At 27.7% G+C, this 12,199-nt stretch overlaps 1 protein-coding gene across 3 annotated transcripts in view; it reads right to left on the bottom strand.

The window, feature by feature from the left end:
* Window positions 1–621: 621 nt before the first annotated feature.
* LOC107444614 (Lk6 kinase) overlaps window positions 622–12,199 on the bottom strand; it is a 34,950-nt gene continuing 23,372 nt past the window's right edge. For all 3 annotated transcript variants that reach the window (XM_016058826.3, XM_016058827.4, XM_071181328.1), the window contains exons 6-12: window positions 12,079–12,183; window positions 9,188–9,243; window positions 8,168–8,260; window positions 6,470–6,573; window positions 5,738–5,828; window positions 3,612–3,820; window positions 622–1,553 (exon numbers count right to left, since the gene is read on the bottom strand). In XM_016058826.3, coding sequence (XP_015914312.2) covers window positions 1,325–1,553; window positions 3,612–3,820; window positions 5,738–5,828; window positions 6,470–6,573; window positions 8,168–8,260; window positions 9,188–9,243; window positions 12,079–12,183 — 887 coding nt within the window. In that variant the 3' untranslated portion in view covers window positions 622–1,324. The remainder of the gene's footprint in view (window positions 1,554–3,611; window positions 3,821–5,737; window positions 5,829–6,469; window positions 6,574–8,167; window positions 8,261–9,187; window positions 9,244–12,078; window positions 12,184–12,199) is intronic.

Here is a 12,199-nt window from a genome sequence, read left to right as displayed (position 1 = left end):
TGCAAAATAAATGTTAATTAGGGGGGGGGGACAATTTAGCAAAAATGAAAACAAAAAAATTTTTTAATCTGTTATAATGTTTGAAAACTTACTCTAATGCTGCATTGTCTTGGCTCATAAAAATATGCAAAAATTGAAAAATTATTCATTTATTTTCAACAATAATCATCTGGGTGGAAAAATTTTTCCTAACTGATGATTTTTTTAAAAAAGGTTTAAATTTTTTTTAAATATTCAAACAATCTCTCTGTTATAAAGCCCAGGTAAGCAAGACGCTTACAGCTTTACAGCAAGATGGCATACCTGATTTAAAATTATTGTTATGCTTCAAGTTTACGACACTTAAACCATGGTTTTTTTATTTTCCTCAGAGAAAGAGCTTTGAGAAATACCCTTAAACCAAACATTTATCCAAAATAATATTCCAAACATTTCTTTGTTAAACTAAATATCTCATTACATCAAGTCTCTTAATAAACAAGTTTGTCAGTAGATTCTTTTTGCGTCAATTGCTACCTAAATTCTCTTAAACTGTTTCATTTCTCTCACTGGGTCAAGAATTAATTCAAATTTGTTATTGGGAAAGAGACAAAATCAAAATAAAACAAACAACAAACACAATTTTCTCAAACAGAGGTTCTTTATTTCCTTCTTAAACATACAAAAAAGCACCTTGCTCGATCACACACGATCATTTCAAAATACTCAGTATTTGTTTAAAGTAACTTTACTTCTTCAGCAAAACAATAATCTGAGAACAAACATTTCAAAATCACTCATCTCAGTGATGGTAAAAAACAAGTATAATACCCATGGACTATGATGACAACATAAAATACCCAATAAAATGATAAATCAAAAACTCTGGTTCTTTCAGCTTCTTCAACAAAACTTCTCATACATATCTCACACTTTTAAACATTTTGTACGATCTTTCAATATTAAACTTAGTATTTGCTGCAACTAATTTGATTAGTCTGATCTTTGAGGACTACGTTCAACAATCTTGAGAAATAGATCGCTTTTGATGAACTTTATTTGAAGTATAAAAAATAGACCATATCTGCAAAAGTTCATAATTTGAAGACTTAACAAAAATTTTTTAAAAATAAAATAAAATTAAAAAAAAAAAAACACTTAAGGGCACTTCATTGAGTTTTGCAACACGAATATAATGGACCAGCAAAACAAAAACATTTTTCTGAAATAAGGGGAGAACATTTACTACTACTCTTTGCATAGATTCATCTGAACTGTTAGTTGAGCCCTGACCCTAATTTAATGTCTAAATTTAGAGGAGGAAGAAAATAGTGGACTGGTAGACTTAACTTGGTTTCAAGCTCTTTTGGGATTGGTTGTCACGGCGACGTTGGTACAGAGACGAATCACTAAGAGGTGAAAGACTAAAGCCAACAGCAGATGAGCTGGACAAAGATGACATAGAAGAATGTTCTTCTTGCACACCAGCAGAAGGTAACGAAGCCCCCGAATGCAATCGTTGATACGCATTGGCATTTTCAGCAAATGTCGCCAAATCTCTGGCAGAATTATTTCTATAAGGAATTAGAAAAAAGATTAATTAGTTCATTTAAAGATAAACACTTGTCAAAAAATAGGAACAATATAATGTTAACTGTAGCTTATTTTGAATTTTATTGTTACATCAGTATTTATACAAAATGCTTCATGAAAAAAATTAACGGAATAATAACTTTTTTCATCGAATTCCTGGACATAAGATTATCTTAGACAATTAATTTCTGAAATAAACTATTGCCTTAGGAACATTACCTGATTTAGACTGTCCTCAGTTTCATGTGTAAATAAAACAAACCTCAGTTCATAAAACTGGCACTTAGTTGAAAAATTCAAAATTTTTGTTAAAACATAAGAAAATTTTACTTTCATCTATTTTCTGTTAAGATAATAATGCTGTTTAGTTTTGATAATTACTTTTAGGTACGCATCAAAAAAACTAAATTGCTTTTTCTAAAACTCTTCCACACAGTAAAATAAAGCTTATCTACTGTTACTATTTGTAAGAGATATCATCAAGAAATTGTCCTATTGAAAAAAAAAAAATTTTTTTTTTGTTTTCATTAAAAAACATCTAAATACTTAAAAAAATTAAAAATTTTGTGTTCTTTGTTCTTAAGTTCAGAAAAAAAAATCATTTTTTAAGGTTATAATAGAAAACTTAAGCATTAATCTTTGTTACTTCTTGTGACCCAGACAAAATGAGTAATTTACGCAAAATATTTTACATTGAATTAAACTTAATTGTTGTCAAAGCATAATGTTATGTTCTGTGTTATACACAAATCTTTTAAGAAGTGCCCTGCCTATTGCCTTTGGGAAAAAAAAGGGAACATGCAACAATTAAATTACTTTGTAATAAAAAGGTTAAATGGAAATAAACAAATCAAGTATTAGAAAAATCCCATGTTGTGTATGGGGCAATCAGAAAAGTGAATGTGCCTTGTTTTATGTACTTACATTTTTTACAAAGGAGCAGCTTTGTAATTCTTTTATTCTTTTTTAATACAATATTAATTGACTTGCATGTGTCTTGCATAGAACAAACAGTGCAATAACATAATAAATGTTTCAAAAATAATTTAAAGTTAAATAAGCAACTGGAAAATGTCTTTATTTTAAGCATTAGTAAATTAGCTGGGATTTTAATGAAAAATGTTAGTAATTATTTTAATTAATTTTTTAATAAAATCAATTTAATTAACTATTTATATTATATGGTAAAAATCATTAAGTGCTAATAATATACATTTTAATCTAAATTGAATTCAAACTTCAGCACTTATTAATTAATTGCATGTTTTCATGAGAGAAAAGATAGTACACCGATCTATCACATAATTACACTTCTTAAGTCAACATAACTTACATCTTTTAACAATTTACTTATGAACATAACAATATTAAACTATATTGATTCAACTATTAATACCTTCTAAGAATTTTTATTAGAAAATATTATCTATCACTTCCAATTTTAGAGAAAATTGACATTTGTGCAAACGGTTTTGTTTAAATTTAAAAAAAAAATTTTAAAATGCCAATTTTTCACTAATAAGCATTTTCTGAGAATTCTTTGGTCCAATAAAATCCTTTTAATCATGGATCTTTTCTCTCTTGTACTGCTTTTAAACACAATTACTTAGATATGTATTTATTAATTTGGGTTTGAGGAGAATTTAATTTTTTTAAATCTTACTTGGCAATGCTGCTTTTATGTTCTCTATTTTTTAAATTTTAATCAAAATTGGCAAATTAACCATGAAATTGGTATTTAGATAGGCAAGGGCAGATCCTACATGTGGTTGGTCAAATTTAAGAGAAAAACCAACAAGGAGATTTAAAATAAAGTATGTTAATGTCGAAAATAGAATGTTTGCTTACATATCTTAAAGTAATATTTAGAAATAAGCTTAACCACACAAAGTTGAGACTTAAACCTTCCATCACTACCACTATATACTTTGAATTCACATGCAATGAAGTGGCTATTTTTAAAATTTTTCATTTAGGAATAAATACAATATCAATAAAAATTCTATTTTACAAGTTTCACAGATAAAGTAACTGTTTACCTTCGAATCACTGATGGTGTGCCCAATAAGGTAAATGAGCCACCGTTGGCCACCCATGGATGGTGTAAAACCATTTCAGCTGAATACCTTTGGCTTGCATCTTTTACCAACAAATGACTTATCAGATCTTTAGCTTCATCAGATATAAAACTCCACTCTCTCTCAGGAAATTCATAGACACCCTCTTGTATACAATCAAACAGCATATTCTGCAACGAAAGAATGTTTAACGGATCTACATATCAAATTATGTATCATAAAATCAAATTTTCTACAATCTACATATTGTATTAGGCCATGGGCAAAATGTCTCTGTGTATATCAAACATAAACTGCTTGTTTGTTTGCTTCCATCCCAATTAGACGAAATCCATAAGTCCAAAAATGTTCAGAAAGTCTAAAAACAGATGAGGTTTCGAAAAAACCTCATTGATCTTAAAATCGATACAGTTTAGAATATGCTCGGGTGAAACCTGAGCAGTCCTGCATTTAGTGCAAAGTCCAAAAGCCTTTCTCCCCCGAGCATACAAGAGGCACCTCAAGTGACCACTTGCAAAGCGAGAGAAACAAGTCTGCTGGCTTCTAGGTCCCTCAAAAAGCAAGGCATCTCCAGGATGTTTTCCGGAATAACAACTATGCGGAGGAGGAACTCTCCAGAGGTTCATAAACATTTTTTTGCACTCTGCAAAGACCTCATTGAAAGTGGAAGATATATCTGGCTGTAAAGGTTCCAAAGAAGCATCTTTAGCCAGTTTTTTTACACTGAGTACTTCAACCTTGAAGTACTCAGTGTAAAAAAAAAATTTTTTTTGCATCAGAATGAAAGTGATCAGAGGCAATTTTATTTCTCAAATGAATATATTCAAACACTCTTGCATCAATAAATCCAGCTTCAAGTTAAAGGTTGATAAATTTCTAATAAATTTTGAATTTATTAGAAATTAGTTTGAAAATTATCAACTTGTATTTATGATGCACCATCTTGAATGCAATAGGTTGGAAGGATGGCTGTGTATGTTGAAGTATATATGCCTGGCAATTAGGAATGTATTTAGTAGTGAAATGAACTCTGATCAATCTTTTTGTATTTACATTTAAGTAAATTCCCAAATGTGTTTTTCTTAACCCTTTGATGTAAAATTTTTATCAATCATATTTTTCATACTTTTTAAATTATTTTGTATTAGTTAGATCAACATAAGTGAAATATTATATTTAGAAATTAATTACTTTTTTTAAATTGAAATTCAGCATAAGATACCAGCGTCTTTTTACATTAAAGGTAAAATTTTTCAAACAAAACCCACTTCCAAACAATATTTTTTTCAAATTTGCACTTATTTAGATCTAAGAGAAATAGTTATTCATCATTAAAATTTCTTTAATTTACATATTAAATGAATGGTAAATTTTTGAATATCATTAAAAAAGAAATTTTTGAAGCTACTTTTTTGGGATTTTATATTATAGTACATACATAATTCTGATATTCTAATAGATTTTATTTAGTAACTATTAAACTGTTTTTTATAATTAAAAAATACAAAAATAAATTTTTGCTTGTAATTAGAGTGTTAGAAAAAAATATATAAAAGGATGCATCAAAGAGTTAATAGTGCAAGGTCCGGCCAATTATAATTGTGCATGTATATATCGAGAAAAAGATATTATAAATTAATCAAAATAGATCATAGCTAATCAATAATTATCACAAGAAAATATTTAAAAGGAAAAAAAAAGGAATTTCATTCTTGGGTCACAAATATTCCGCATAAGATACTTTAAATCCAATCACACAGATTGGAAGAAATATCACTTTAACAATAGATTTCTGTTTTGTAAACTATAATTACAATGTTTTCTTGTTGCACATCTAAAAAGTGTTTCTTATAGTGCTCTCTAACAGCAAATTACAAATCCATACTAATCACAGTAGCATTTATCATTGATGTATTACATATATATACATAAATGTAAAAACAATGAATCGAATATTTAAAATGTATAATGCTTCCGAGAAGAAAGAAACATACAATGGTTAAAATATTTGTACAAATTAAAACAACATTAGTTTAAAATTAAATAGAAATTACTCATTCAACTATTATTTAGATGAAATGACTTACTTGGCAAGTTTCACACGCTTTTCCTCTTTCCCATCCACAATCACCACCACAGCAACCATAGAATGGAGGATAACCACACAGCAATATGTACCTATCAAACACATTTTTGTTTCATATTAATTATAGTTACAAATATTACATATAATAAAATGTTTCTACAATGCAGAACAAAAAAAACTAGCGACACATGGTGCTCAACTTATCTCTTTAAACAAATTTAAAAACTGGTAAACTTTATCATGTTAGTTTTTTTTTTTAAAAAAAAAAGAAAAGAAATAAATACAAATTGGAATTTTCAACAAAATTGCTGAACATTAAAAAAGTTTTTTAAAAAATCAGAAAAACACTTTCTTCTAGAGAACAATTTTTTAAATGTTTGCCATTTTGGAATTATTTTTAACATTACCAATTTCATACTTTTGCCTCAGTGGTGCATTAATTCTAGCCAAAGTTATACTATTATTTTTTTTCCCGAAGTTTATTCCAAGTTTCGTTTTTCTTTAACAAATCTGCATAAAAAAAGGTCTTTATTACGTGTGAATGAGAGAAAAAAGGTGCTGGTAAGGGTCCGAGAAAATTTTGCTCGAATATAAATTACTGATTCGCAGATATCTTCGAATCAACAATCTTGCGATTCTCGAAATTCCGCTAATTAGGGGAAGAATCACAAGCCCGTACAAAATTTTTATATTAGTGAGAAAAGAGTTTTATTAAAATAGCATATATACTAACATAATAACACCAAGACTCCACAAATCACAACGCTTGTCATATCGTGTAGCCTCTCCTACGAATCCACATACCACTTCTGGTGCCATGAATTCTGCAGAGCCAACCTATAGAACATAGGTTAAGCCAAGGTTTAGGCATAGATATGTATAAATATAAACATGTAAAGAATCAATTAGTCATCCTAAGTTGCTACATGAGAAATGTTTTCCAAGAAATAAATACAAACAATGCATATAATAATTAGAAAGAAAACTTACTCAATGCACTGGCATTGATGAAAAATATTTTCAGGTTATTATTATTTTTCAGTATCAAAATAAAGAAAATAAACATGTTTAGTAAATAAAAGGAAGAAGCAAAGAAAAATAACAAAAAAATATTTACAGAAATTTGAAGATTGTCATGATTTAAAAAAGAAACTAAGTGGAATTTAAAATTTTTGTAATTTTTTTTTTAATAATACAAACTCATTAAATTTATGTTTTGTTCTTCAAAAACTAATAGGTAAAATTTTGTATTACAACCAGCGAAGAATTTTGAGATATATCTAATTTTCAAATATCTAGTTAAAAGAGAAAAAAAAGAATTATTTTTAGATTTTCTGAAAAATGCACTGTTTGCTTAATAAACAGCTAACTTGTTAATATTAACTAACATTATATGCATTACAATTCAAAATCTAATATTTTGTTTAATGAATAAAAAATTGCTAGAACATGCTTTCAATCCCACAATTAACACGATTTTTAACTCTACATATCACTGATAAGACGTTCAAAAAGTTTTTTTGCTAGGTCTAGCAAAATTTAAAATATTTATCCTTGCAAACCTTTTTTAAAATATAAAGTATGTTCTTTCCTTTTTATCTCTAGAAAAGCTATTGAAAAATATGCTCTAGAAAGAATCAAACCCCAATCGCTCTAGGCATAATGATGATTAATTATTATAATAGGAAATTTTCCAGATCAATGTAACAAAGCATGAAATTATTAGAATTTCGTTAATGAGCTCTTTAAATACTATTGCATCAGTACACTGATGTAGGTTTAATGTTGATGTAGTTAACCCCTTTCCAATTTCTCAACAAAAATATACAAATTGCAAATGTCTACCCTTTTTTTTTATCAAATTGCAGTTTTCTCACCTAAATTCATTTCTAAATTACAAATGCTCATATTACCCTCTCCTCTCAGGTGCTTAATATTTCCATGACACTTTAACTGTTCAAAAACATTAAATTAAACAAGATTCAAAGTAATAAGAATATAAATAGATAGAACATGGGCGTCTGGTCATTAATTTATGTCTAAGTTTCAAGTTCTTTTAACAAATTTTAATTGATTCTTTCAAGCGAAAACTGTGTCCTATTCCTCTAAGTCAAGAGTATTTCAAAATAATATGTCAACTACATCTGAATGTAATAAAGACAACGATCAATGATATTTTAAGCTGACGTTAAAAAGAAAAGCAAATATTATAGAATTGAGATTTGACATCATTTCTATAAATTAAAAAGAAAAAATTTATTAACAAACTATCAAAATAAATTTTTTTTCATTGTTAATTAAAGCAAAAATTAATATTAGATGCTTAAAAAGAGTTATGGTTAGGTAAATTTATTATTAAATTTCAAAAAATAAGGTATATTATTCGAATGATTCCAGAGTACATTTATGCGTATAAACAAAAGTTTCTTACTGGACTGACTAGCTCAGGAGTTAGACAGGGAGTAGAAGCTTGATAAGCTACACCACTTCCCAAATCAAAATCACAGAGTTTCACGGGGCAAACCTAAAAAAAAAAATACAAGCAATGAACAATATATCCATAATAACCATTAGAATGGTAACAGGTATAAAATTAGTTTTGATTCTGAGACTAGTTTGAGAAACATGATTTTGAGATTTAAATTTAACATCATATAAAATGTTAAAGAAAATTTACTATATAAATAGCAACTTCAAAACATAACTATTTATTTCTTTTACTATGAAACATATTTATCAAACATTTACTCAACACAGAAACATTATAATTTAAATCTTATTGTGATATTGTGAGAAGTTCTGTCCTGCCTCACATACTCATATTTAGTACATAATTCTGACCAAGAGATACCATCACGGACATCACCAGTAGTGTGACATGAGATAGAGAGATCATTGGACAACTTCAGAGTTGTAAGACCCAAGTTTTCCTGAAGAAGCAAACCCTCAAAAAGGACTTTTTTGTGGGGATTACAAGCTTCATAAAAAAAAAAAAATTGCATCGTAAAATTAATTTAGAATAAGATTTTTTTATTAAATTTTGTTTTACAAAGAACCAAATTTTGCCTAATTTCAATGTTTTTCAAGATGATCAAGAAAAGTTTTTAAATCTTATCTTTATTTTTAGTAGTCTGTATTTTCTTACACCTAAATTGTTTATGAGATACACCTTTTTAAGTAATTAGCTTCATTTTTTTTATTTCTATAAGCAACAATTTAGTTAATACAATTGCTTGATGCATGTTTATATAAGTTTCAATAATTTTTGATATTTAAGGTAATTTAATGATCAGAAAAGAAAATATTTAAAAGTTTTAACTGATAGTAGTATTACCAGATGCTTGTTTACTAAATTGAATATTCTGTTGTACTAGCAAACATAATAATAGCAAATGTGCTTAGTTATAATAAAAAAGTAAAATTATCTAGTTCAAGATTGAATAAAAAGTACCTGATCTCTATTGACACAGAGAATATTTTCTGGTTTGATATCCCGATGAGCAATACCTGAAATAAAAATATTAAATCAAAACGGTTTCAATGAAGAAAATGAAAGCCGTATTAAACAATGATAATGCCTCAAAATCCAAATAAGGGTCTTCATATTTGAGAGCCATTTGCAGTCTGCCTAAAAAGTATTTTTTTTAAGAAATTCTAGAAACTTTAAATGATTTTTCCTTGTGTCATACTTATAAACAAACAGTTTATACTACGGGGAGTACAATGTTTTTAAAGTCCTAATAAAGAAAAAATAGTATTTTAAGGAAATGAAGGGATATAGAAAATACAGCTATCCAAAATTTCAACACTAATATTACCCGAATTACATTCCAATGACAATGCTTTCCAATCTCCTGTATTTTACATTTGTGTAAAATAAGCAAAATTACTTTCTAATACGATTATAATAAATAAAAAGCAAATTCTTAATCTTTTAATTAATAAAACACAACTGTCCAGAAATTAATGTCCTGTCCATTACCATATACATATTTAAATTTTTACAAATACACAGTTGGAATTCTTTAATGATAACATTTGTATACCAGTGAAAAATATGTTAATAAGAGGTAGTAAAAGTCATTTAGAATGTTTTTTATTTTTTGAGGGGCAGAAGCCTTTTTGTAGTTAGTCTTTTGACTATGCCATGTCTTTTACCTTTAATTGTACAAAACAAAATTTATTTTTCAGTTCTGCAAGATAATTTAGTTTAGTGAGATTTTATTCTCAATAGAACAGCGTTTTCACTACAGAGCGAGAACGCAAGAATCTCGCATTAAAAAATGATTACCGAGCGAAATTCGTGCACTCTATTAATAAATTTCAAAATATGCGAATCTCGTCCTTTTCAGAAAAAGTCTCGTCTTGCACCATTTTGAATAAAATCCGTTTCACTTTTCTACCTTGATCTTTCATTATTTTCAACATCGGTCCCTGTATCTAGCTGCTTCCTGATTTACCAGTACTGTTCAGAACCAGTGCGAATAGCGGAACACCATCCCTCGAACGAAGGAACCCCTTTTAGAACACATTTATCAGCAACCACATGTTCACTGCAGGTAAGGTTTCTTCATGTAAGACGTTAAAATTTTTTGTGACAAATGAAAATTAAACCTTTACAATAAGTTGTTTCAAGTCAGCTCTATTTTTAGCTATTAATGAATTACCATACTACCTCTTTGGTAATTTACAGCAATTTATAAAAGTTGAAGGCTGTGACATCTATGCTGGAAAACCTAACATAAAGTATGAACACGGAAATATCGAAAACGAACTTCACTATTCTATAGCAGAAGTAATTGAAAACCGTATGCTGGCAGATGTAGAGGATGGGAAAGCGTGTGCACATGCTGTAAATTTACTTAGTGATTCCGAATAGTTCAGCATCTGTCTTTTAGCACCCAAAACCGAATTAAGACAAAATATCGTAACAGATTGACGGATAAGCATTTGAGCAACATAATGAGAATAAGTGATGAAAAAGTAGACATAGAACATTTTCCATATGATGATACAATAAAATATTCTAATTTAAAAAATAGAAGATGTTAAATATTATAATTAAAGAAATAATTCTTTTCCGAGTCTATTTGTGTTTTTCTCATTTTTAGAAATCTTGCTTAACTTTTTGAAATCTCACCCTGTTTTTGAGAAAAGGTGAAAAATTCTCTTTTTTTTTCTGTAATGAAAACACTGTAGAATATTAAATATTTGATAGAATTATTTAGCCAAAAGAATTTTTTTTAAATATCTGTTACCGGTCATGTTTGATATCATATTTATGAACAGACATGACATATGTGGTAACAGGCATGACTGGTTACAAGATTGAAATTTTGAAGCGATTGTCTCTTTTCAAAACAAATTTTAAACAGAATATGGAATTCAGGTTCTTAATTGCTAATAAAAATTCTCCGTACCTGAATTTTATAATCTATTTTGACATCATTTGCAATTATTGTAGTGTTATTTTTTATATACTCATTTTAATGTTTCCTAATCAATTTTAAAAACGCATAAGTTTTTAGTGAATCATATTCTAAGAACATTCAAAATGTTTGAAATGCATTGTATCTTTATGAAATAACATAATTATATGTGTTAAATGCTATTAAGCTCTGCTTCCTTCCTCAAATTTAAGCAAAGTCATTAAGTCAAATAGGAATTTGCGACCAAATTTTTTGAGCAAAAAAGATGTTTAGCAGAGCAACAGTAGGTAGAAAAAGAGACTATTACACTTAACAAAATGAAAAGGCAAAATAGATATCGTTTAGACAATTTTAAAAAATCTTTATAAAATATTAGAAAAGAAAAATGTTTCTCTAAAGTTTTCATACAGTGCATTTACCATAATAAGTAAAGAAAATTAGCAGAGTTAGAAGAATTAGCAATTAACTTTTTTTTAAATACTAACAGTACTAATTGTAAAAATAAATCATTATCTACCAAACTTGCATAATCGAATACATCCGTAAATTTTAAAACGAAGATGTCAGTTGATTTGATTTTCACTAAATTTCATCATTAAAAGAAAGTCATTTATAAATTCAAACTCTCAAAAATCATGAAAATGGTATATTTCAAGAAGACTTGGATGAACACCTACCTACTAGATACAATCCTCTGTTATGGGTTTTTTTGTTTTTTTTTTTTGAAATTTTTTTTAAAACAGTTAATGAAAATAAAAAAAATTTTCAACCCAAGTACTAAAAAAGAACTATTTAAAAAATTTCAAAAAAAATTCGGACAAAGTGTAACAAATGGTAGTTAAAGTAAATACTACCTATTAATTTATAATTTATAAATAAAAAAAAAAAACAGAAATAGTAAAGTTTAACAAACCTTTTCCATGCAAGAACATTAAAGCATTAGCCAAGTCCTTTATAACCATGCTTGCTTCATGTTCGGTAAAATGAATCCTCCTTTGAATATGGGCAAGCAGGGGACCTATTAATTAAATATG

Source organism: Parasteatoda tepidariorum, chromosome 5 (assembly GCF_043381705.1).
Source record: "Parasteatoda tepidariorum isolate YZ-2023 chromosome 5, CAS_Ptep_4.0, whole genome shotgun sequence".
Lineage (NCBI taxonomy): Eukaryota > Metazoa > Arthropoda > Arachnida > Araneae > Theridiidae > Parasteatoda > Parasteatoda tepidariorum.
This window is presented reverse-complemented; position numbering and strand designations above follow the sequence as displayed.